The following is a 27,118-nucleotide window of genomic DNA, read 5'->3' as shown; positions in this document are numbered from 1 at the left end:
GCTGTGTGGACTGTGTTGAGGATGCAACACCCAGAGCCTCAGATTTACTCTCTGTCTCTTTGATTTCTGTCTCATCTGTGACTACAGAGAACAGTTCCTGTGGTTTAGTGGTGGTCTCATCTACTACCTCCACACCTAATCCCTCTGCCTGAGTTGTCTCTTGGTCATCCTCTGTCTTTGAGATTCCAGATCCCTCCAAGTCTCTGGGTGAAGAGGTGCTGTGGGTATACTGTGTTGATGCACTGTTTTGTTCCATCACCTGTCCAGTAGATGTATGAACAGTGGAATAACTGCTGACAAACTCAATCGTTGAAACTGGTGCCTTGGTAAACATATCAGGGGTCTGGTCACCAGAACCATCTTCCTCTGTAAGGGTCAAGATTGAACTTGAGGTCACTGTTGGTCTTGATGCAGTGAAAGCATTAACTGACGCTGATGTGGATGAAGTTGTTGCAACAGAATCCTTGGTGAACATCTCAGTTGTTGCTCCAGCTGAGCTTGTATCCTCTTCTGAAGGGAGGATGGTGCTTGTCTCTGTTTCATCAAGAATGGGAACAACTGATGGCATTTCTGAGCTTGATGGTACCTCTGGCTGTTCTGGTCTGACTGTACTATACACTAGAGAAAGAAGGGTGGCATCTGACTGAGTAGTAAACATATCAGAAGTCAGATCTCCTGAGCTCTCCTCCTCTAGGATGGTAGTTTCAACATGAGAAGTTTTCTCTGTAGTATGTGGAGAAGAAACTGTAGAAGCAGCAGCAGTCATTTTTGACTCCACTGTTGCAGTTGCCTGTGATACTGACGTCGTTATATGTTCTGGCTTCTCAGTGCTAAACAGAGAAGTTGTTGTAGTTGTAGAAGTATTTTTACTATCTGCTGCTGCAGTTTCCTGTGACGCTGTGGTAGGCTTCTCAGTGCTATACAGAGAATAAGCTGAAGTGATTGTAATCTTTGATATTTCAGCTGCTGCAGTTTCATGTGATGCTGTAGTCACTACTTGTATTGGCTTCTTAGTACTGAACAGAGAAGAAACTGTTATTGTTCCTGTGTCTTTGGTAAACATATCAGGTGTCTGATCACCTGAGCTCACTTTTTCTGTGGTGAGGACTGAACCTTTGTCAGGGGCAGTGCTGAGGATTGTAAGTTCTCCCTCAAGTTGTTTGGTAGTTTGAGCAGTTGAAGGTTTATCTTCAACGAGTGAAGCCTCTGCGGTACTGTCATTGAACACCTCTTCAATGTCTGGAGATTTGGATGATGTGACAGCAATGTAAGCTAAACTTGTTGCTTCTGTGCCGTACAAAGAAGATATAGGTGTCACAGAGGAAGTCTTAGTAAAAATCTCAGTTGTTTGGTCACCTGAGCTTTCTTCATCTGTAGAGGTGAGGAATGAACTTGACTCTATGTCACCGGTAATAGTGGTAACTGTTGATTTCTCTGTTACTTGTCCTGCTTTCTCTGTGCCATATAGAGACGAAGCAGAAGTAGGAGCTGTCTTTGAGGTCTCATCTGTTGCAAATTCATGTGACGCTGTCATTCCGACATGTCTTGGTTCCTCTGCACTGAAAAGAGCGGAGACCATGGTGGTTCCATTGTCTTTGGTAAACATATCAAGAATTGAACTTTTCTCTGTATCATCAATAAGGGGAATACCTGATGTCCTTCCTGTTTCTCTAATAGGTCCAGATTCTGTTATATCAGTGAGTGCTTCCTGTGAGGTTCCGATCACTGTAGCTGATGTCTCCATTGGTTCCCGTGTCTGATCTATCAGGGTAACAATGGGAGTCGTAGATGATTCTTGGGGAATAATTTCAGCTGTGTCCCCTGATCCCTCAACTCTGAGGGTATAAATCAAACCTGTTGTTTTCTCGACAATGGCAGTGACTGAAGGCTGGGCAATTGAAATTGTTGTCTGTGAGGTGACATCCAGAGATGTTGCAATAGTAGATACCTTGGTAAACATATCAGGGGTCTGGTCACCAGAACCATCGTCCTCTGTAATGGTCAAGATTGAACTTGAGGTCACAGTTGGTCTTGTTGTAGTGAAAACACTAACTGACTCTGATGTGGATGCAGTTCTTGCAAATGACTCCTTAGTGAACATCTCAGGTGTTGAACCACTTGACCTTCTATCCCCTTCTGAAGTGGGGGCGGTGCTAGTCTCTGTTTCATCAATAAAAGGAACAACTGATGGCATTTCAGAACTTGATGGTGCCCCTGGCTGTTCTGGTCTGACTGTACTGTACACTGGAGAAAGAGGGGTGGCAGCTGACTGAGTAGTAAACATATCAGAAGTCAGATCTCCTGAGCTCTCCTCTACGATGGTAGTCTCAAAATGAGCAATTTTCTCTGTACTATGTAGAGAAGAAAATGTATTAGCAGCAGCAGTCATTATCGACTCCACTGTTGCAATTTCCTTTGATACTGAAGTCATTAAATTACTTGGTTTCTCAGTGCTAAACAGAGAAGTTGCTGAAATTGTAGCAGTCTTTTCGCTGTCTTTTGTAGCAGTGTCCTGTTGCACTGTGGTAGGTTTCTCAGTGCTAAACAGAGAAGAAACTTTAGTCGTGGACATAATTTGTTCTGCTTTGACTGTGCTGTATTCAGAAGAAACCGTTGTAGTAACAGACTCTTTGGTAAACATATCAGGGGTCTGGTCACCTGAGCTTTTATCGCCTGTGAGTGTTACATTTGAAATTAAAGCAACTGATGGTTCCTCTGTGCTGCTTGCATCTTTTTCTGTCACCTCACTTTCCGTTGTCTGAACTGCGCTAGAAATAAACTTAGGTACCTCTGCAGTTGTGCCTATTGATAGAGTAGCATCAACCTCAACAGCTGTTTCAAGGGTGGCATCACCACTGACAGACATTGTGGTAAATCCCTCCTTTGTTGTTGCTGGACTAGACAGGAGAGGAGCAGTCGTGCTTGCAGATTGCTTAGTGGACACATCTGAGATGTCTTCACCTGAACTCTCGTGCTCTCTCCGTTCATCCTCAGCTATAGAGTCTATTGTCAAGTCACCACTACCCTGCTCTGTGAATGAGGCTGTGGAAGCCTCTGCTGGTTTACCTTTGCTTGACATGGAAGGAGATTGGGTTGACGTGGATTCTTGGGACTCTGTGATCTCTATTGAAGAAACATTACTTGGACTCTCAGATGTGCTCTCAGTCACTCTGATTTCATTCTCATCGGTTGCTACAGTGAACTGGTACTGTGGTTTAGTGGTGGTTTCCACTGGTGCCTCCTCAACTGTCCCTTCAGGTTTACTTGTCTCCTGGTCGTCATCTGCTGCTGAGATTCCCGAGGCCCCCATGTCTACGTAAGTGAATGCAGTGAAAAATGGTGATGATGTGCTTGCTAGACCAGTTGCTTGGTCCACTGAAGGCTCCAAAGTTTCAACTGCTGCAGTGGGAGATTCTTTGGGTGATTCATCTATTTCTTCTGTGGGTGTGATGACTTTTCCTACAGTTGTGCTTTGGAATTGGTCAATGCTGATGATTGGGGAGGAAGATGTGATCATCAAAGCTTCTGACCCTAGTGATGTTGGTGTAGTAGATTCCTTGGTAAACATTTCAGGTGTCAGGTTGCCAGAGCTCTCCTCGCCAGTGAATGTGACCACTGAGGCTGTCACACTTGAGACAGGGCCAACTGAAGGTCCATCTGTGCGTGTTGGTTCTTCAGTCTGCTCAACCCCCTTGGTTCCATTAGTTACTTCAGTGCTTACTGATTTTGTAACCAATGAGTCTGTTGAAGATGATGTAGTATGCAGTGGGACTGTTGTAATAGCAGATGTGTCATCACCTGAACTCTCGCCCTCTGTGGCATCACTTTCTGAAATAGAGGGTTCTGTCAAGTCTCCACTTCCTTGCTCGGACAATGAAGCAGTAGCTGATTCTATTGTCTCAGCTGTGCTAGTGGATAGAGGGTTTTGGGTTGATGTAGATTCTTGGCTGAGCTGTGTGGACTGTGTTGAGGATGCAACACCCAGAGCCTCAGATTTACTGTCGGTCTCTTTGATTTCTGTCTCATCTGTGACTACAGAGAACAGTTCCTGTGGTTTAGTGGTGGTCTCATCTACTACCTCCACACCTAATCCCTCTGCCTGAGTTGTCTCTTGGTCATCCTCTGTCTTTGAGATTCCAGATCCCTCCAAGTCTCTGGGTGAGGAGGTGCTGTGGGTATACTGTGTTGATGCACTGTTTTGTTCCATCACCTGTCCAGTAGATGTATGAACAGTGGAATAACTGCTGACAAACTCAATCGTTGAAACTGGTGCCTTGGTAAACATATCAGGGGTCTGGTCACCAGAACCATCTTCCTCTGTAAGGGTCAAGATTGAACTTGAGGTCACTGTTGGTCTTGATGCAGTGAAAGCACTAACTGACGCTGATGTGGATGAAGTTGTTGCAACAGAGTCCTTGGTGAACATCTCAGTTGTTGCTCCAGCTGAGCTTGTATCCTCTTCTGAAGGGAGGATGGTGCTTGTCTCTGTTTCATCAAGAATGGGAACAACTGATGGCATTTCTGAGCTTGATGGTACCTCTGGCTGTTCTGGTCTGACTGTACTATACACTAGAGAAAGAAGGGTGGCATCTGACTGAGTAGTAAACATATCAGAAGTCAGATCTCCTGAGCTCTCCTCCTCTAGGATGGTAGTTTCAACATAAGCAGTTTTCTCTGTAGTATGTGGAGAAGAAACTGTAGAAGCAGCAGCAGTCATTTTTGACTCCACTGTTGCAGTTGCCTGTGATACTGACGTCGTTATATGTTCTGGCTTCTCAGTGCTAAACAGAGAAGTTGTTATAGTTGTAGAAGTATTTTTACTATCTGCTGTTGCAGTTTCCTGTGACGCTGTGGTAGGCTTCTCAGTGCTATACAGAGAATAAGCTGAAGTGATTGTAATCTTTGATATTTCAGCTGCTGCAGTTTCATGTGATGCTGTAGTCACTACTTGTATTGGCTTCTTAGTACTGAACAGAGAAGAAACTGTTATTGTTCCTGTGTCTTTGGTAAACATATCAGGTGTCTGATCACCTGAGCTCACTTTTTCTGTGGTGAGGACTGAACCTTTGTCAGGGTCAGTGCTGAGGATTGTAAGTTCTCCCTCAAGTTGTTTGGTAGTTTGAGCAGTTGAAGGTTTATCTTCAACGAGTGAAGCCTCTGCGGTACTGTCATTGAACACCTCTTCAATGTCTGGAGATATGGATGATGTGACAGCAATGTAAGCTAAACTTGTTGCTTCTGTGCCGTACAAAGAAGATATAGGTGTCACAGAGGAAGTCTTAGTAAAAATCTCAGTTGTTTGGTCACCTGAGCTTTCTTCATCTGTAGAGGTGAGGAATGAACTTGACTCTATGTCACCGGTAATAGTGGTAACTGTTGATTTCTCTGTTACTTGTCCTGCTTTCTCTGTGCCATATAGAGACGAAGCAGAAGTAGGAGCTGTCTTTGAGGTCTCATCTGTTGCAAATTCATGTGACGCTGTCATTCCGACATGTCTTGGTTCCTCTGCACTGAAAAGAGCGGAGACCGTGGTGGTTCCATTGTCTTTGGTAAACATATCAAGAATTGAACTTTTCTCTGTATCATCAATAAGGGGAATACCTGATGTCCTTCCTGTTTCTCTAATCGGTCCAGATTCTGTTATATCAGTGAGTGCTTCCTGTGAGGTTCCGATCACTGTAGCTGATGTCTCCATTGGTTCCCGTGTCTGATCTATCAGGGTAACAATGGGAGTCGTAGATGATTCTTGGGGAATAATTTCAGCTGTGTCCCCTGATCCCTCAACTCTGAGGGTATAAATCAAACCTGTTGTTTTCTCGACAATGGCAGTGACTGAAGGCTGGGCAATTGAAATTGTTGTCTGTGAGGTGACATCCAGAGATGTTGCAATAGTAGATACCTTGGTAAACATATCAGGGGTCTGGTCACCAGAACCATCGTCCTCTGTAATGGTCAAGATTGAACTTGAGGTCACAGTTGGTCTTGTTGTAGTGAAAACACTAACTGACTCTGATGTGGATGCAGTTCTTGCAAATGACTCCTTAGTGAACATCTCAGGTGTTGAACCACTTGACCTTCTATCCCCTTCTGAAGTGGGGGCGGTGCTTGTCTCTGTTTCATCAATAAAAGGAACAACTGATGGCATTTCAGAACTTGATGGTGCCCCTGGCTGTTCTGGTCTGACTGTACTGTACACTGGAGAAAGAGGGGTGGCAGCTGACTGAGTAGTAAACATATCAGAAGTCAGATCTCCTGAGCTCTCCTCTACGATGGTAGTCTCAAAATGAGCAATTTTCTCTGTACTATGTAGAGAAGAAAATGTATTAGCAGCAGCAGTCATTATCGACTCCACTGTTGCAATTTCCTTTGATACTGAAGTCATTAAATTACTTGGTTTCTCAGTGCTAAACAGAGAAGTTGCTGAAATTGTAGCAGTCTTTTCGCTGTCTTTTGTAGCAGTGTCCTGTTGCACTGTGGTAGGTTTCTCAGTGCTAAACAGAGAAGAAACTTTAGTCGTGGACATAATTTGTTCTGCTTTGACTGTGCTGTATTCAGAAGAAACCGTTGTAGTAACAGACTCTTTGGTAAACATATCAGGGGTCTGGTCACCTGAGCTTTTATCGCCTGTGAGTGTTACATTTGAAATTAAAGCAACTGATGGTTCCTCTGTGCTGCTTGCATCTTTTCTGTCACCTCACTTTCCGGTGTCTGAACTGCGCTAGAAATAAACTTAGGTACCTCTGCAGTTGTGCCTATTGATAGAGTAGCATCAACCTCAACAGCTGTTTCAAGGGTGGCGTCACCACTGACAGACATTGTGGTAAATCCCTCCTTTGTTGTTGCTGGACTAGACAGGAGAGGAGCAGTCGTGCTTGCAGATTGCTTAGTGGACACATCTGAGATGTCTTCACCTGAACTCTCGTGCTCTCTCCGTTCATCCTCAGCTATAGAGTCTATTGTCAAGTCACCACTACCCTGCTCTGTGAATGAGGCTGTGGAAGCCTCTGCTGGTTTACCTTTGCTTGACATGGCAGGAGATTGGGTTGACGTGGATTCTTGGGACTCTGTGATCTCTATTGAAGAAACATTACTTGGACTCTCAGATGTGCTCTCAGTCACTCTGATTTCATTCTCATTGGTTGCTACAGTGAACTGGTACTGTGGTTTAGTGGTGGTTTCCACTGGTGCCTCCTCAACTGTCCCTTCAGGTTTACTTGTCTCCTGGTCGTCATCTGCTGCTGAGATTCCAGAGGCCCCCATGTCTACGTAAGTGAATGCAGTGAAAAATGGTGATGATGTGCTTGCTAGACCAGTTGCTTGGTCCACAGAAGGCTCCAAAGTTTCAACTGCTGCAGTGGGAGATTCTTTGGGTGATTCATCTATTTCTTCTGTGGGTGTGATGACTTTTCCTACAGTTGTGCTTTGGAATTGGTCAATGCTGATGATTGGGGAGGGAGATGTGATCATCAAAGCTTCTGACCCTAGTGATGTTGGTGTAGTAGATTCCTTGGTAAACATTTCAGGTGTCAGGTTGCCAGAGCTCTCCTCGTCAGTGAATGTGACCACTGAGGCTGTCACACTTGAGACAGGGCCAGCTGAAGGTCCATCTGTGCGTGTTGGTTCTTCAGTCTGCTCAACCCCCTTGGTTCCATTAGTTACTTCAATGCTTACTGATTTTGTAACCAATGAGTCTGTTGAAGATGATGTAGTATGCAGTGGGACTGTTGTAATAGCAGATGTGTCATCACCTGAACTCTCGCCCTCTGTGGCATCACTTTCTGAAATAGAGGGTTCTGTCAAGTCTCCACTTCCTTGCTCGGACAATGAAGCAGTAGCTGATTCTATTGTCTCAGCTGTGCTAGTGGATAGAGGGTTTTGGGTTGATGTAGATTCTTGGCTGAGCTGTGTGGACTGTGTTGAGGATGCAACACCTAGAGCCTCAGATTTACTCTCGGTCTCTTTGATTTCTGTCTCATCTGTGACTACAGAGAACAGTTCCTGTGGTTTAGTGGTGGTCTCATCTACTACCTCCACACCTAATCCCTCTGCCTGAGTTGTCTCTTGGTCATCCTCTGTCTTTGAGATTCCAGATCCCTCCAAGTCTCTGGGTGAGGAGGTGCTGTGGGTATACTGTGTTGATGCACTGTTTTGTTCCATCACCTGTCCAGTAGATGTATGAACAGTGGAATAACTGCTGACAAACTCAATCGTTGAAACTGGTGCCTTGGTAAACATATCAGGGGTCTGGTCACCAGAACCATCTTCCTCTGTAAGGGTCAAGATTGAACTTGAGGTCACTGTTGGTCTTGATGCAGTGAAAGCACTAACTGACGCTGATGTGGATGAAATTGTTGCAACAGAGTCCTTGGTGAACATCTCAGTTGTTGCTCTAGCTGAGCTTGTATCCTCTTCTGAAGGGAGGATGGTGCTTGTCTCTGTTTCATCAAGAATGGGAACAACTGATGGCATTTCTGAGCTTGATGGTACCTCTGGCTGTTCTGGTCTGACTGTACTATACACTAGAGAAAGAAGGGTGGCAGCTGACTGAGTAGTAAACATATCAGAAGTCAGATCTCCTGAGCTCTCCTCCTCTAGGATGGTAGTTTCAACATGAGCAGTTTTCTCTGTAGTATGTGGAGAAGAAACTGTAGAAGCAGCAGCAGTCATTTTCGACTCCACTGTTGCAGTTTCCTGTGACGCTGTGGTAGGCTTCTCAGTGCTATACAGAGAATAAGCTGAAGTGATTGTAATCTTTGATATTTCAGCTGCTGCAGTTTCATGTGATGCTGTAGTCACTACTTGTATTGGCTTCTTAGTAATGAACAGAGAAGAAACTGTTATTGTTCCTGTGTCTTTGGTAAACATATCAGGTGTCTGATCACCTGAGCTCACTTTTTCTGTGGTGAGGACTGAACCTTTGTCAGGGGCAGTGCTGAGGATTGTAAGTTCTCCCTCAAGTTGTTTGGTAGTTTGAGCAGTTGAAGGTTTATCTTCAACGAGTGAAGCCTCTGCGGTACTGTCATTGAACACCTCTTCAATGTCTGGAGATATGGATGATGTGACAGCAATGTAAGCTAAACTTGTTGCTTCTGTGCCGTACAAAGAAGATATAGGTGTCACAGAGGAAGTCTTAGTAAAAATCTCAGTTGTTTGGTCACCTGAGCTTTCTTCATCTGTAGAGGTGAGGAATGAACTTGACTCTATGTCACCGGTAATAGTGGTAACTGTTGATTTCTCTGTTACTTGTCCTGCTTTCTCTGTGCCATATAGAGACGAAGCAGAAGTAGGAGCTGTCTTTGAGGACTCATCTGTTGCAAATTCATGTGACGCTGTCATTCCGACATGTCTTGGTTTGCCTATTGATAGAGTACCATCAACCTCAACAGCTGTTTCAAGGGTGGCGTCACCACTGACAGACATTGTGGTAAATCCCTCCTTTGTTGTTGCTGGACTAGACAGGAGAGGAGCAGTCGTGCTTGCAGATTGCTTAGTGGACACATCTGAGATGTCTTCACCTGAACTCTCGTGCTCTCCCCGTTCATCCTCAGCTATAGAGTCTATTGTCAAGTCACCACTACCCTGCTCTGTGAATGAGGCTGTGGAAGCCTCTGCTGGTTTACCTTTGCTTGACATGGCAGGAGATTGGGTTGACGTGGATTCTTGGGACTCTGTGATCTCTATTGAAGAAACATTACTTGGACTCTCAGATGTGCTCTCAGTCACTCTGATTTCATTCTCATTGGTTGCTACAGTGAACTGGTACTGTGGTTTAGTGGTGGTTTCCACTGGTGCCTCCTCAACTGTCCCTTCAGGTTTACTTGTCTCCTGGTCGTCATCTGCTGCTGAGATTCCAGAGGCCCCCATGTCTACGTAAGTGAATGCAGTGAAAAATGGTGATGATGTGCTTGCTAGACCAGTTGCTTGGTCCACAGAAGGCTCCAAAGTTTCAACTGCTGCAGTGGGAGATTCTTTGGGTGATTCATCTATTTCTTCTGTGGGTGTGATGACTTTTCCTACAGTTGTGCTTTGGAATTGGTCAATGCTGATGATTGGGGAGGGAGATGTGATCATCAAAGCTTCTGACCCTAGTGATGTTGGTGTAGTAGATTCCTTGGTAAACATTTCAGGTGTCAGGTTGCCAGAGCTCTCCTCGTCAGTGAATGTGACCACTGAGGCTGTCACACTTGAGACAGGGCCAGCTGAAGGTCCATCTGTGCGTGTTGGTTCTTCAGTCTGCTCAACCCCCTTGGTTCCATTAGTTACTTCAATGCTTACTGATTTTGTAACCAATGAGTCTGTTGAAGATGATGTAGTATGCAGTGGGACTGTTGTAATAGCAGATGTGTCATCACCTGAACTCTCGCCCTCTGTGGCATCACTTTCTGAAATAGAGGGTTCTGTCAAGTCTCCACTTCCTTGCTCGGACAATGAAGCAGTAGCTGATTCTATTGTCTCAGCTGTGCTAGTGGATAGAGGGTTTTGGGTTGATGTAGATTCTTGGCTGAGCTGTGTGGACTGTGTTGAGGATGCAACACCTAGAGCCTCAGATTTACTCTCGGTCTCTCTGATTTCTGTCTCATCTGTGGCTACAGCGAACTGGTCCTGTGGTTTACTGGTGGTTTCAACTACTATCTCCACACGTAATCCTTCTGGCCGATTTGTCTCTTGGTCATCCTCTGTCTTTGAGATTCCAGATCCCTCCAAGTCCATGGGTGAAGAGGTGCTGTGGGTAGAATGTGTTGATGCCCCGGTTTGTTCCATCACCTGTCCAGTCGATGTATGAACAGTGGTATAACTACTGATAAACTCAATCGTTGAGACTGGTGCATTGGTAAACATATCAGGGGTCTGGTCACCAGAATCATCTTCCTCTGTCAGGGAAAAGATTGAACTTGTGGTCTCTTTTGGACTTGATGAGGTGAAAGCACTAAGTGACTCTGATGTCGATGTAGTTGTTGCAACAGACTCCTTGGTGAACATCTCAGCTGTTGCTCCACTTGAGCTTGTATCCTCTTCTGTGTGAACAGTAACAAGGGTACCTAAATGTTTTTCTGTGCTTGTTGGCCTCTCTGTGACTTCTGTGACTATCTCCGCTGTTGCATTTTCTTGTGACGTTGTTTTCTCTGTGCTATATACAGATGAAACTGTAGTAGTAGCAGTCGCAGTGTCAGGTGTTGCAGTTGCATGTGATGAAGTGGTTACTTGTCCGGGTTTCTCAGTGCTATACAGAGAAGTAGCTGTCTGTGGAGACTCCCCTGTTGCAGTACCATGTGATGCTGTAGTCTCTACATGTTCTGGGTTCTCAGTACTAAACCGAGGAAGAGTGGTGGTTGTTGTAGTTGCAGAGTCTATGGTGAACGTATCTCTTGTCTGGTCAACTGAGCTTTCTTTGTCTGTATAGGAGATAGCTGTGCTCGTCACCACCTCATCAATAACAGGTGTAACTGATGGTTTTTCTGAACCTGATGATTTCTCAGTCTGCCCTGTAACTTCACTCTTTCCTGTTGTGATCATTACATGTGGCATTTCAGTGGTTGTCATTTGTTCTGCTTTGACTGTGCTACAAACAGAAGAAACTGTTGAAGTGACAGGCTCTTTGGTAAATGTATCAGGAGTCTGATCACCTGAGCTCTCTTCATCTGTGGTGAGAGCTGAGCTTGTCTCTGTAACAGGAATAGGTTTTTCTGAGCCTGCCAGTTTCTCAACCTGCTCTCTACCTGCACTCTCTGCTGTTTCATATGACACTGTGGTAGTAATTACTGGTTTCTCAGTGCTATAAAAATAAGACACTGTGGGAGTTGCAGTGTCTTTGGTGTAAATCTCACTTGTCTGGTCACCTGAGGTCCCTGTCGAGGATAGGGTTGAGCTTGCCTCAGTCACGTGAGTATCCACTTTAGCTCCACTAGAAACAGCTGGGCTGAAAGTCACAGAAGGTGAGACTGTTGGTGACACATCAACTTTTTTACTGGGTTCAATGCTTGATGATAATGTTGATTTCTCATCCTCCATTTTGCTCATGCTGAACATAGGAGATGCTGTTGTCACAAGAGACTCCTTAGTGGACATCGGAGAAATCTCATCTTTATCTGTAGGGGTGATGGCTGTGCTAGTCTTTGTGTCATCACTAATCGGAGTAGCTGATGGTTTCTCTGTTTGCTCTGTAGCCTCACTGGTTGCTGTTGAGCTTGTGGTCACATCATGTTCTGTTTTGACTGTACTATAAAGAGGAGAGAGCGGTGTTGCAGTAGATGTGCTAGTAAACATACCAGGGTCACCTGAACTTTCCTCCACCGTAATAGTTGGGGTAATTGAAGGTTTATCTTTGCTTGTGGTCTCTTCATCTTGTTTAGGTACCTCACGTGTCAGAATTGTGCCCTGTGTGGTGTATCGGCTGACTAAGTCTGAGAGAGTTGCCATGGTTGTCTTAATCATCTGAATAGTATTATATATTGGAGAGGCAGTTGTTGAAGGAAATTCTTTGCTGGACATTGGAGATATTGCCGGACTCTCAGAACCCTCTTCATCTGTGGAGGTTGAAGTTGTCTCAGTCTCATCAATGACAGGAACAAATATTGGTTTCTCTGTGACTGTTCGGTCTTTGGTCGGTGGTGTTATCTCACTTTCCTGTGTAGTGTCTGCTGAGCTTGTTCTTGGTAACGTTGTTGTGGATCCTAACAAGATCTGTTCCATGTTGGATGATGGAGAGCTGGTTGTGAACATATCAGGAGTTTGGTCTCCTGTGGTCTCCTGCTCTGGTGTGGAAACCTTATGCGCTGCAGTCGTGTCTTTCACGGTGGGAGACACAAGAGGCTGGCTGACTGTTGTTCCCTCTTTATGGCTTGTCAAAAATTCAGCTGTGGTAGAGCTCAAGGAATGTGATTTCGTGCTGCCTGCCTCTTTGGATGGCGTCACCTCAGTCGTGATTGTTTCTCCTAAAGTTGTTTGGGCACTTGTTGTTAAGGAAGGCAGAGTGGTGCTGGTTGGTTCCTGAGGAGTGTGTGTGTCCCGTGCTGATCCTTCCTCCTCGCCTGAGGTGGAGCCCTCAATGTCACTGGGGGTTGCTGGCGGTGAGCCATCTTCAACATCAACAGAAGTGGGTGTAGAGAAGGACAGTAAAGGGGTTTGAGTGGAGATTACAACATCTGGAACAGCAGAGGTGCTCTTTGTTCCTTCTGCAATTTCAGGCGCATCTGTGGACACGTGCAGTTCAGTTGTGGGAGAGACAGAGAGCTCTTCCACAGACCCTTCTGGCTGAGTCACCTCAGCATTACTGTCATCATCCGGGGGTTGTGCCTCTGATCCCTCCACCTCTTTGTCAAACACAGAGGTGCTGACTTGCTGGCTTCCTTCAGGGGGTGTGGGTGTATGAGATGTTTGGGTTTGTTCTGAAGATTTGGTTACTGCTGTGCCAGATGGTGAAACAGTGGACACTGCTTCAGTGGACGTAGTTATGATGTCACTTGGTCCCTCTCTGGTTTCTGAAAAAGATGATACACCCTCAGCTGTTTGCTCTGTTTTGGATGGGGTGGTTTCCACAATTGTTGTGACAGGGGAAGAGGTTGCATCTGTCTTTGCAGCGGGGCCTTTTGTGGTTTCCTCAACCTGCTCTGGAGGTGACAGAGGAGGAGTTGACTCCACATGAACCATCTCAGGGCCATAGCTTTCAAAAAATGTGTCCAGAGTGGACATTGACAAAGGCAGTGGGGAAGTTGAGAACAGTTCCTCCTTGGGCACCAAAGAGATCTCATTCTGAACCTCAGTCTCATCTGTTATAGTACCAATCTCTATCACAGAGTAATCAAAAACGGTGGGGGTCATCTCCTCCTCGCTGCCCCCCAGAATGGTCACATTGCCCTCAAACTGGAACTGGTCTCCTCCTGGTCTCCTCCCAACCTCCTCCTCTACCCGTCTTCTCTCTGGCTCCAGGGTCACCTCATGTTTTCCATTGATGAAGCTCAGCATTGGGGTGATGGTGACAGCAGCAGAGGAGAATAAGTCAGGTTCTCCACTGGCCAGCATGGGCTCACCATCCACCAGGGAGGGGGTGGCCTGGTCAGGAACGGCAGGGATGATAGGGAACTGACTCAAAGTGTCTAAGATCAGCAGAGTCGCGTCCACTGAAAATAGACAGAGAAATGGAAAGAAAAGAAGAGCGCAAAAGAGAAAGAGAGAGAGGTAGAGGGAGAAAGAGGGGGGAAAGAGACTGATTAGCATACATGACAATGACACTATAAAAAGTAATTGTGTTGCTAACATTAGTTCATGCATTTATTTATACTTATTACTAAATAATTATTGAAAGTGATTGATAAAGTGCACAAAATGAACAATTGTGACATTGTTCTTAAACTTATGATTAGATTTCTTTCTTCCTGAAATGTAACCTCACAGAACACAGTATTGGTCATTCTCTATAATTTTACTAAGGTGTGGATTTTCCAAAGATACAAAGAGTAGATTATGTGAAAATATACACATTCCTATCCATACGGAAATTGAAAAGCATTCCCACTGGGCACAGACGTCTAGTTTTGATGTACATTTCATTAAGTTGTGAATTCAACGTGAAATCAACAACACATTTCACCATGTCATTGGATTTAGGTTGAAAGTTGGGTGAAAAAAATACAAAATGCTCTGACCTTTTGCAAATCCAACACATTTTCCATGTTGATTCAACGTCATCACATAGGGGGTCGAAATGTCGTGGAAACAACGTTGATTCAACCAGTTTTTGCCCAGTGGGTTGTCTCAACTTTCACAGTTCTCCGTCCAGGCTGTATTTAGTGAGTGGAAATCCAAATAAAAACAATTCCACGTTTGCCCTTCCTCTTTCAGCTAAACTCTATTCAGCTCCATGGTTTACAAAAACATTGGACCTAAAATCATTTAAGATCCCCTAGGCCTGTGTAAGATCCCCTAACTCCTGTTTTTTGTAGGTCCTCTGTCTAGTTACAAATAGCAGGGGATGGTAAAATCGAGTGGCAAGATGCGGCAATTTCCCCTTTGAAATTCCAGACTTGATTTACCCTTACAAAAACTGTATCAACCTCTACGACAATGTCCATCAATTATAATCCACATAAGAATTTACATTTCCTGTTACTGCAGGATTATTTTCCTGCTGTAGCAAACTGGTTCAAATGAAGATCCGGCATCTGTACACATTCACAAACAATCAAATACCACACATACAGTATAGTGGTCCAATGACCTTGTGTGACCCTAGGCTTCATCATTAGTTTTTTTTTTCTCCATCAGCTGTGTTAATTTCTTCTTTTTTTATGGTAAGTCAGCAGCATCCTTCACTCTCTCTAAAGCACAAAGCTATCCCCATCATCCTACACGCTTTACGCCTTGCTTTGGAAAGCACACTAAGTGACATGCTTCACCAGTTAAGAGGATGGCATCTGGTATACCTCACAATACTTGGCAGTGATGTTTAAATCAGGCTGTTATGTGGAGCATTAAAGAATGCGTATACTCGGTGTAACACGGCCCTTAAGCCCATGTCCTGCGGGCTGAAAGGTTCCCCTCAGACCCCAAGTCAACTAAGGCCCTGAGTAAAGACAGACATCCTGTTCCTGCCCTGCTTTGCAAACAAGAACGGCTGTTTGGAGTCAAACCCTGAGCAGATCCATTGGATGTCAGAGTGTCTCCCTGGAGAGGAACGCGTGCCACATCTGATGATCGGCCCACACAACCGTACAGCCTTTGGAAAATAAGTCCTCACACGTCCCCTTGAGATGCACACTCGTTTTTCCCTTCCCCTTATTAATAACAAACGTTGTGAGTCAGCCAGTGCTTCACGCCCTGATCTGACGGCACTAAAATGTATTATAAACAAGGTGGTAAATGGCTTGGCAGAACACAGAGCAGTGTGGTCGTCTCTCTGTCATGGTAATCAGCTCACCATTCTTTGGCTTGATCTGTTTACCATTTTCTACTTGCAATCCAACCAGCGCCAGGGTAGGGGATAATGGTTATTCATTCACCATTCACCACACACTCCTCCTCCATCTATTTCTCTCTCCCATCTGAAAAGAAAAGTTTCCCACAAGCTGTGGCTCAGATAGATTAGTGGCTGGAAGAGAGAACACCTGCAGGAGCAGAGAGTTGCAGAGGCTGACACTTGTTTAAGGCCAGTGGAGCCTGGGAACACAGGAGAGCAATAACCCACCTGTTACACACACACACACACACACACACACACACACACACACACACACACACACACACACACACACACACACACACACACACACACACCCTCTTTAATCACTGCATCTTACCTCACCACACACTGCCAACCTCCCTACCCTTTCCACTCCCCCCCACCACCACTGCCACCACTACCACTACCACCACCCCACCCCCATCACTAACCCACAACTACCACTACCCCCACCACCACCCCCACCACTAGCACTACCCCTACCCCCACCACTACCCCCACCACCACTACTACCACTACCCCTACCCCACCACCACTACTACCACTACCCCCACCACTACCACTACCACTACCCCCACAACTACCACTACCCCAACACCACTACCCCCACAACTACCACTACCCCCACCACCACTACCCCCACAACTACCACTATCACCACCACCACTACTACCACTACCCCCACCACTACCCCACCCTACCACTAACACTACCCCCACCCACACCACTACCACTACCCCCACCACTACCCCAACCACTACCCCCAACCCCACCTCTACCACTACCCCCACCATTACCACTACCACTACCCACACCACTACCCCCACCACTACCACCAACCCCACCTCTACCACTACCCCCACCATTATCACTACCCACACCACTACCACTACCCCCACCACTACCCCCACCACTACCTCTAACCCACCCCACCACCACTGCCCCCACCACTAACACTAACACTACCCCCACCCACACCACTACCACTAGACCTACGCCCACCACTACCCCCAACCCCACCTCTACCAGGACCCCCACCATTACCACTACCGCCACCCCCACCACTACCACTACCCCCACCACCACTACCACTAACTTACCCTCACCCCCACCACCATGCCTCCCCGCCTCCCTCTTGGCCCTCCATGCTTCAGTTGCTCCGTGGCGGGTGCCCAAGCTCCTGGTGACATATTACACATCTGTTAAAATAAAACCAGCAGCCCACATAAACCCAGGCCAGCAGTGGCTCTGGAGGGAGAGCAGTGCTCCATGCTGAGGACAGGCACAAACACTCTGCTGTGTGCGAATCATGACCTCAGCCACAAAACTCACCAGCTGCACAGCACCACTGCTCCAGAGTCCAGACCTATCTCCTGACTCTAATTCAGTGGGCAGGTAGGTCATATGGTTGCTTTGGAGGAATCATTTTGTACTGGAGGGCACATAACTGAAGATCAAATTATAAGTGGACAAATATCAGTTTTCTGTGCTCACTGGAGTCATTGTAGCCTATAAAAAGAGCTTGATAAGTGACAATAATCACTCACATCTCCCTGATCAGAATGAACAAAATTATCCCTAAGGGCACAGTGGTATTTTAACATGCCATAAAATATCACTGTGCCCTTATGGAGATTTTTTCTTAGTGGTGACATCACCCTAGAGGTGGTGTCCAGGCTTCAGTGTGCTGACAGGCATCTGTGCTTACTCAGGTAGGCTGCCAAGCCTCCTCCTTTACTGTTAGGCTGACAGAGGGAGCTACGTGTGTGCGCGCACACACACATGCACAGGCTGTGCCCTGGGTCTGTTGTGTGGCTCCTCTGAGCACAGTGTTGGCTTTCTCCCCAGCAGGCTGCACCAGCAGGCCTGCACTCTAAGAGGGAGTCCAGATCACCTGTACCCAGGCTCAATGGCAGCCAAACCAAGCACGTCCTGTAGCACCGTGCCAGATCACCTGTACCCAGGCTCAATGGCAGCCAAACCAAGCACGTCCTGTAGCACCGTGCCAGATCACCACACTCCTTTACAACTAGTTTAGCACCACAGCGGGTCAGTAACACTGGAGTCCCCCTGCTTTCTCCATCTCATCTCTCTCACCCTCAAGGCCAGCCTACTCCTCATTTTGGCATAAATGCTGAGGGACACGTAGCAAATATCCCCATTTACTGTAATCTGAAGTGGGTGAGGTAATGTTACTGACACATGTAAAAGGCCACTTCAGCAGAAACTGCATGCCTATTTGCTTACAACACATTAAGCATTTTATTGCCTTACACTGATTGAAATTAAAGAGGAAAAGTGGCATATTGACACTTGGTAAAATATTACAATCATGCTATTAATCTATAATCCAGCATTACTCAAAAAGCATGAGTAATCACACCTGAAACACACTGGCACTCTAAGCAACCATCAATAACCTGCTGAATAAATCGTCAGGCACCTGTACAGTAATCCCTCCCACTGGCCGATTGACTGTGAGGTGAGGCCACACACTCCCTCGTCCTACACTGTTGCGGCTGCCTCAGTGAAGAAGAATACCAGCGATAGCAAAACGCGACGTGGGGAGAGTTATTCTTAACATTGGTCATTTACATAACTCAGGTCCTGGAGGCCTCACTGCTATGCTGACCACAAAACCTGTTAATCAAATAAACAGCTGCTTTCTGAGAGAGTGTGAAGTTCTCCATTTCTCATTCTGTGTTCATTTCCCTCTGAACCCCCAGTCTGTCTGGACATCTGTTCAGCTGGACTGACTGACTGAACTGAGTTGGTCTAGGCACTAAGAACCAAGTAGTCTCTTAACGGATGTGGGGAGAGAGGATCCACTAAGGAATTCACTAGCTAGCAGGGGAGAGGGAAACATTTACAAAAAAGGGTTTTGCAAGGGGTCCCTTGACAGGTCTACAGGGGAGGAAATATATTTAATATATTTAATGATTAGAAATAATGTTTTTTTGTTTTTGCTGCTCTGTAAGTGTCAGAAGATGTACAATTGTGACAATATGCTAACGTTGCCTTTGTCTTCTGTCATTTTCAAATGGTCTTCTGATGTAAATTACCTATATGATTATTGCCTGGTCTAAGGTTTTCATGAAACACACTCAAGTAGCCTATATAGAGTAAAATGTTGTAAAATATGAGAATAGTATGACTCTATAAAGGCAAAGCAACGTCGGTATTCTTCAGCATTGTTTAGACAAGCTAATTTGCTATAGCACTGTATGTGTTCAGTGCAGTAGTGGTTCCACACTATAATTGGCTATCTAAATGACAAGACAAGTCATAATCTTCCTTTTCAAGTATCCAGATAAAAAAAAAGCCATTGTGGCGATATACATAGAGATGCATGTTTCCAATCAAATAGAATTAACTTCACCCATGCTAAATCAGAACACGGTTCGATCTTGGTTTCACGATCAAGAGAGTATAAAATATTAGCGCTCCATGTTCCTCCAAACTACAGCATCTCCAAAAGAAAAAGGCTACACCATTTGCAAAGCCAAAAACTACAAACATAATGGTATTGAAATGAACAACAGTCACACCAAAGCTAATGCTGATATGGCAGCGCCTCTGTGTGTGTGTGTGAGAGTGAGAGAGAGAGTGAGAGAGAGAGAAAGAGAGAAAGAGAGAGAGAGAGCAGCACATGCATTCTCCTTGGCAGAGAGTCAACCCCCCCACCCCCCTTTCAGCACCCTGGACAGCACATGGTCTTACTGTCTCTTGCCAAAACCCCCTCTACTGTACATTCATGTTCATTGGCAGAGAGAAGCAGCACAGTAGGCAATAAGTGTTAACACATGCCTGCGTTACAGACTCTCTGTCATATTGGCCTATACCTAAACATATTGAAAAGGAAAATAGCTGTTATTCACAGTTAAACCAAAACATGTACTGTGCTTATGTTTTAAAATGCAAGTTGACAGGAGGAGAGTGATCATGTTGAAGACCCACCCTAGTAACAGTTGCCTAACACATCTGACCTCCTACTAGAGCAGACATAAAGGATCCCGGGTTGGGACAGACCTGAAAGACTACTAAGCACATGTGCACCACATGACTGTGTAGTAGGCCTAATCCTATTATAGGGAGGTCCTGATCTTTCCAGGTGATGCACAGCAAACCTTAACCACTGCAATCAACTTAATTGCAGACATCCAGGTTATCACTGTCATGAAAATAAACATAATCTGGAGAGCTACTGGAAGTTTGACCTTTATATGTCATACTTTATATAGTTCACCAAACGTTGAATTGTTACAGATCAACGTTTACCTCTGTTTGCCTATATCATATGACCATAGCATTAGACGTAATGGAATACAGTGAACAAGAGGTATTCTTCTTACCTGACTTGTTCTGCTTCTGCTCGTCAACATTGACAATGATGACATGGATTGGAAGTCCGTCTGGGCCCACGGTGGCTGGAGCCCTGGTGGGCTTGATCACGGTGGAGGTCATGGGGGCAGATGTGAAGTATTCTGCGTCAATGTCTGTGGGGGTGTCTGGGTCTTCAGTCAGGGTTTCACGGGGGAACTCAGGGATGTGAGTGGTGGACTCTTCAATGACCTGGACGCCTGAGGTCACATCCTCAGCTGACCTCTCAATGTTGATGAGAATGGCAACTGCTGTTGTGCTCACAGAGGAAGGCTGCTTGGATGTCACGGTTGCATGTAGTGTGGTGGATTCAGTTGGTGGGCCCTGTGTTTGACTTGCCTCTTCCCTGTACAAGGTGGCTGGTGTCTCTACATCATGAGGAAGAGGTTTCTGGGTGGCCTCAGCTTCAGAAACACCCCCTGTCTCAGCCGGGTGAGCGACGGCTTGCACGGTTGAATCTTGGGATGAGTGTGTGGTCAGGGCATCAGTTTCTGAGCCATCTAAAGGCTTCAATGATGAATCCGTTGGTATTGCTGAGTGTGTGGTTTCTGGTTGTGTCGTGGTGGTGGTGGGTTCTGTGCAGGTGCCGGGATCTGTATCACACACAATTGGGAGAGTGGTGGGAGATGTGCTGGTTGAGGGGTCATCATGTACCTCTTGAGTTGGAGGAACTGGTGGAAGTCTCTCTACAATTCCTTCAGCGGATCTCTCAAGGACCTCTACTGCTGAGGGTTGGGCACTAGCCTCAACGTCAATATGATCAATTGGTTGAGAAGTAGCACCACTTACTGACACATCTGGAGTGGTAGAGGCAGTCATCATTGTGGAATCATGTGTGGTTTCAAGAGTGTAGGACAGTTCAGTTACATGTAGACTGGAATCATCTGTAGTGTCCTCGGTACTAATACGTTCATCTGTAGTTTGCTCAGAGGTGATTGGTTCTTCTGTAGTCTCTTCAGTGGTGATTGATTCAGTTGTTTCGGTTGTCGAAACTGATTGGGCGTCTTTCAGGTTTAAGGTCATCTCTGGAGTGATCCCTTCCAGGACAGTTTCCTCTGTGTTTCCATGAGCAAACATGGGTTCTGTGCTTGGAGAGGCCTCTAGAAGAATGTCAGGCTGAACTGTGCCGACTTCAATCATGGAGTGATCCTCTGGTTCTTCTGTGGCTTCAGCCAATCTCTGCCCAGATTCTGTGCTCTGTGGCTGGGCCACAATGGTGCCTAAAGACTCTTCAGGTTTGGCATCTTCCACCTGGATGGCTGCAGTGGCCGGAGGGGGAGCAGTGGAGGTAGTATCACCAGGATGTGGAGCTGTTGGACTTCCTGTTGTAGTGGGTGGAGCTTGGAATGAGTCCCCACGGCCTGGGTACGACTCAACATGGCTTGAGATTCCCTCAAAGTCATTGACGTCGGCATCGGGGAAGGGCGTTGTAATGACATTGTCAATGGTAGTGTGTGGCTCTGTAGCAGCGGTTGTGTGTAGCGAGGTCACCTCCTCAAGATCATCTTCATGTGTTACCGGGGTGGGGCGAGGCGGGACCATGCTGGTTGAGAACATAGACGGAGTCACTGCTGTCTCAGCTAATTCTCCTGTCTCTGTGACAGGTTCAGAACTCAGGGTCTGGGTAGTGCTGCCTCTGTCCAGAGAAGAGAGCTCTGTTGTGGAACCAATGGGGGACGTGGCCAGTATGGGAGGGGGCGTGGTAGAACCCTCCACAGACACATCCACCCAGGTAGTCTGATTTCTCAGCTCCCTCCTAGCTGCGGACAGAAGAATAGAAATAGAGTGTATTACTGTCAATGAAATCCCCAGCACAAAAAAAGTGCCTGAAACAAAAAGAACCAATGACCGACACATAAAAATTTGGTCAGGCCCAAAAAGAGTTTGTTACATAAGAACAGCGTGATTAATAGACAGTAAAATCATATCCCACTGTCTTATTTTTGGACCACTTAACTATTTAATCTGGGATCTTTCATTCTATTTTCAAACTACCCAGTTCCTGTCTGAGGCTCACTGGCTGGCACCAGAATGGTACGTTTGTCTTGGCTGTACCTTGCCAACTCACTCAATCTGCCAGATTTCACACAGCACTACCCACTTACAATACAGCACACACGCTGGTGTATGGCACGACGCCAGTATAGACTTCACTATAAACCCTACAGTGAGTGTCCTCAGAAGACCCAGCCTCTATCATGACATCATCTCACACAGCCGCAATAAGTCTAATAATGCAAACTCTGGAATAAAAGGAGAGCAACAAAAGAATGATTGATTAGCATTATTGGCTAATTGTTTATGAAACAATGCAAATTAATCCACTTCAAAAGTAATTCCCCTTACTAAACTTGGGACTCATCTTACAACGTTCTAAATATACTTGCAGAGTTTCTAATAATTTGTAAGACTTGGTCAAAAGTGTTTCTTCTTGTGAGAAAACAACCAAATCAGAGTAAAATACCGGGCATGGCTTAATAAATCAGTGTTGCCATGGCATTTGAGTGTAGGGCATGAAAGAACTGTGTGTAAACATGACGCTTAGAGACACAGCTGTAGTGTTTATCACTAGTCACTCCATAAATTCTCATTTTCTCTCCAGGAAATAATGATATTTTTTGACATGTTATGGAGTTGACAGTCCCTAGGGCATCAGTATTGGAAGCAGTTTCCCCACCCCTGAGGTTTGTAATCATAACAAATGTTCAAATGACCAAACAATGGTCATAAATTGTGTCTAGAAGTCCAGTATTATCATGTTGATCCACTCAGAATGTTCTTTCCCCCCATTCTCCCCACTAGCACAGGCTAGTTTCCCTAGCACAGGCAGATACTGTCATGTAGGTGAGGTCATTTTCTAAGCTTTCCATTTTAAATGTTAAGTACAAACTTCGAAGAGTAATTTTACATTTCCAACAGTGTCTATCGGCATGCATGTAGCCATTAAGTGTGAATTAAACAGTAGTGTAAAGTACTTAAGTAAAATACTTGAATGTACTACTTAAGTAGTTTTTTGGGGTATCTGTACTTTACTTTACTATTTACTTTTACTTCACTACATTCCTAAAGAAAAGTATGTACTTTTTACTCCATACATTTTCCCTGATACCCAAAAGTACTTGTTACATTTTGAATGCATAACAGGACATGAAAATGGTCTAATTCACTTATCAGGAGAACATTCTTGGTTATCCCTACTGCCTCTGATCTGGCGGACTCACTAAACACAATGCTTTGTTTGTAAATTATGTCTGAGTGTTGCAGTGTGCCCCTGGCTATTCCTAAATTAAGAAAATTGTGCCATCTGGTTTGCTTAATATAAGGATTTGAAATTATTTATACTTTTACTTTTGATACTTAAGTACATTTTTTAACAATTACATTTTCTTTGATATATTTTAAACCAAATACTTTTAGACTTTTACTCAAATAGGATTTAACTGGGTGACTTTCACTTTTACTTGAGTCATGTTCTATTAAGGTATCTTAACTTTTACTCAAGTATGACAATCGGGTGCTTTTTCCACCACTGGAATTAAACAGCACATTAACTTTTAGATATCTATTGTTGTAGTTTTGTGGATTAGCTCTTGCTTGTTGGTCACTATGTGCCTGTCATCGCACGGTCTCTGGGTTTACTGGTGTTGTTCCTCGCTGTGCTCCAGCTCCTGACTTCATGTGGCTACTGGAACAGCTCCTCCAATATTCCCATTACATAGACTAATCAGAATTATGATTCCTCCCTATAAGCTTAAAGGTTAAGCTGCTAAGTGATCAAGACTATATTCCTCCCAGTCTGGTCTCAGTGACTGGATCAAAGCTTGATTGTTCAGAAGGCACATCCTCGCTCGTTCTCTCCCTGTCCCTATGTCTGACTCACTCTCCCCCTCTCCCTCTCTCCCTCATATATATATATATATATACACACACATACACACACACTCCTCTCCTCAGCGGCGCAACAGCCTGTGTAAAGCAAATGGCAGCTGTTCAGCATTACGTACTTTCCCTCCTTCTCTACCAGCTATCTCTGATGTAAGGTGTGAGACCATTTTTTCCCTAGCAGGAAAAACAGACCATGGTCTGTTAGAAAGCAGAGAGAGTGCACTTTCTCACTGATGTTTGTGTGCTGTCACTGTTACCCGGTCCTTTGTTTTCTCCAGTCCAGGGACCAAATTATCCCTCCATTTTCCTCCTCTACCACTCATCTAACTGACTAATGTTTATATAATGTCTATTTGGTGTTTTTGTGTTCCTCGAAGGGGAAATGATGAAGTGTTCGATTCAATGGAAAAGGGGGTACTTGAAAAGCACTTAGGTAAGAACAAAACCAAAAAGGGAGAGCTAAAAGGCAACACAGGGAGATCTAAAATGGAATACAGGAATGTTGAGGTAAGGATGCCCTCTTTATGTGACCTCCTAACCCTGTGACTTCTAGCGTCTCTCAGGGAGGCCCAATGGCCTGGCAGGGGGTGGCTTATCTAGCCGATCCTCGTTTAAAAAGATGGAATGGCTAGGTCAGAGGTCGGCTTATCTAGCCGACCCTCGTTTAAAAAGATGGAAAGGCCAGGTCAGAGGTCACCAAGGCTGACTGGTTTTAGAAGTCTGGTCAGTAGCTCCAAGTGAGTGTTACAGAAAAGGGGCAAACTCTGACAGCGGAAACGAGAGGAGAGAGGAGAAAAGAGAAAGATAAGGAGAGGAGAAACGGTGACAGACCTGTATCTGTACTTTCTTTTGGTGGCCAAGTCATTTGGCATCACCTGGAGATGTCATGTTTAGATAGAGTTTAAATAACTTGGATCAAATAAGTATATTAAGTATTATATACATTTATTTTTTTACATCTTATATTTGTATAGTTTATGAGGTAGTATGTGACTGTTTTCTCTGCTCAACTGCACCAATGAGGTTATTCAAAGCTAGCCACAGAGAAAGAAAACACTAAATGTGCCCAACCTTGAAGTAATACAGCTATTACAGCCAGACAAATAATGACTGTGTAGGACCCTCCAACACACTATTGGTAAATAAATCGTCCATTAGTATCAGATTGGGCTATGCATCAAGTAAAACACCCATCAGATTGGGCTATGCATCGAGATCAAAGGCAGCAAGAGTTTAGAGTTATGATTTCATTCTACTGTTATCCAATCCCAATTTAGTTGCTGAGGGCGGGACACAAAAGGACATACAATGAGGTGAGATATTCACTGTAATGGGCTACATAGTCTATCTAGCACGAAACGAACAACACTCTACATAGGGATCTGTTAAGTTTGTTTTGTTGACAAAAGAAACATGAAAATGAACATGCAAATAAACCATACACTGAATACAAGGTGAGTTATACACAACATATTGAGTGTGGACTGTTTTGTAGACATTTCAGTATTTGTGTCAGAGAAGGTGCAGACAGGATGAGGATTGGTGGGTGGGAGTGAAGCAGCTGCACTCTAAAGGGGGGACATCACAGCACTGTCCTTGACCAGAAATATTAAACATTCTCTGACCTCAGGCTGTGTCTGAGTAGTGTGCTCTGAGAGTACTCTGTTAAAATCCAAAAGGAACTCTTTCCACATAGATGCCTATGTATGTTTACCTGTATAGCAGTAGGCTCCCAGCTGGGTGGAGGGTTCTGGGAAGCCAGTCTGGTTCCTGTAGCGGTACATGGTCCTGACGCCCAGTAGACCTCCACCGCACTGCATTCTGGGTACGGCGACGGGATGGCGAGCGCTACCATCGGAGAGCCAGCCATAGTCACATCTGTCCAGACCCTGTCTCCAGGCAGAGTGGAGCTGACCCGGCGACGCCAGTACGGCGTTCCTGTTCTCACACTCCTTCTTCGCCTCCTCAAACGTCATCTTACGGGTCACAGGCGCATAGTACACCTCACCTGAAAACAAACAGGCATTACATGTAAATTGTGACTTTCTAGCGAATGGGCATCAGGATGTTGTAATACAACTTATATGTGTGCTATCACTGATTATAGTGTTATCGCTAACTCTTTGGTCCTTTAAAAACCTGCAGCAGGTAAAATATTATGTGCTGTAGCTTGGAAAATAAATACATGTGACTCTGGATGACAACATAATGAGGTTTGTTTCCCTGCCATGATACTAACGAGGATCACAATACTGGTATCATCCATAACAAAGTCATTCCATTTTGACCATGGTGGCAGTGTCATGAAGATATAGAGCCATAACTGTAAGCCAGTGTCAGTGCAGTGGAGGGCTCTGGGCCTAAACCTTCTCCCACTAATTCATTTAGGACTACAGTACAGCATTCATTCCATTATCCTGAGGTGGGCTAGCAATGCTGACTATGTGTTTTCACTATCAAAGACAGTCTGTCCCTCATGCCATTAGGTCCCCCAGAGTGGGTGTGGCAATCCATAGTTAATGTAGTCAACTTCATTACTCATCATCCAAAGTTGTTTTTAAAGATGTCAACACTTATTGATTATGTTTTCAACCAGCCTGGAGTGGAATCTAGTTCAAAACAAGCGACAGTGGGGATAAAAAAACTGCATGTTTTCAGTTAAGATTTGGGTGTAACGTTCACTGTCTTCTCAGTAGTTTCCATATGAATTTTCCCATACTTTAAACCTTACAGATTTACTGCCGTAAGTTTCGGACATCCCCAGTCGCAGTGTCTGGTGTTAAATTTGTCTTTAATAAAGCAGGCGTGAGACATATTAAATACCACAACACACAAATGTCTGTTTCTGTTCTGTTGCCATGTGTCTCAGTGTCAAGGGAAGTATACTCTGGCTTGCTA

General features: G+C 45.1%; 1 protein-coding gene across 1 annotated transcript in view; it reads right to left on the bottom strand.

Moving 5' to 3' along the window:
- The window catches only part of LOC135520841 (versican core protein-like), a 72,373-nt gene that overhangs the window by 41,145 nt on the left and 4,110 nt on the right, over window positions 1-27,118 (bottom strand). Inside the window, exon 4 of the mRNA XM_064946844.1 lies at window positions 25,935-26,228. Coding sequence (XP_064802916.1) covers window positions 25,935-26,228 — 294 coding nt within the window. The remainder of the gene's footprint in view (window positions 1-25,934; window positions 26,229-27,118) is intronic.

This window comes from Oncorhynchus masou, chromosome 1 (assembly GCF_036934945.1).
Source record: "Oncorhynchus masou masou isolate Uvic2021 chromosome 1, UVic_Omas_1.1, whole genome shotgun sequence".
NCBI classification, from domain to species: domain Eukaryota; kingdom Metazoa; phylum Chordata; class Actinopteri; order Salmoniformes; family Salmonidae; genus Oncorhynchus; species Oncorhynchus masou.
The sequence above is the reverse complement of the archived record's forward strand: the minus strand, read 5'-3'. Positions and strand labels throughout refer to the sequence as shown.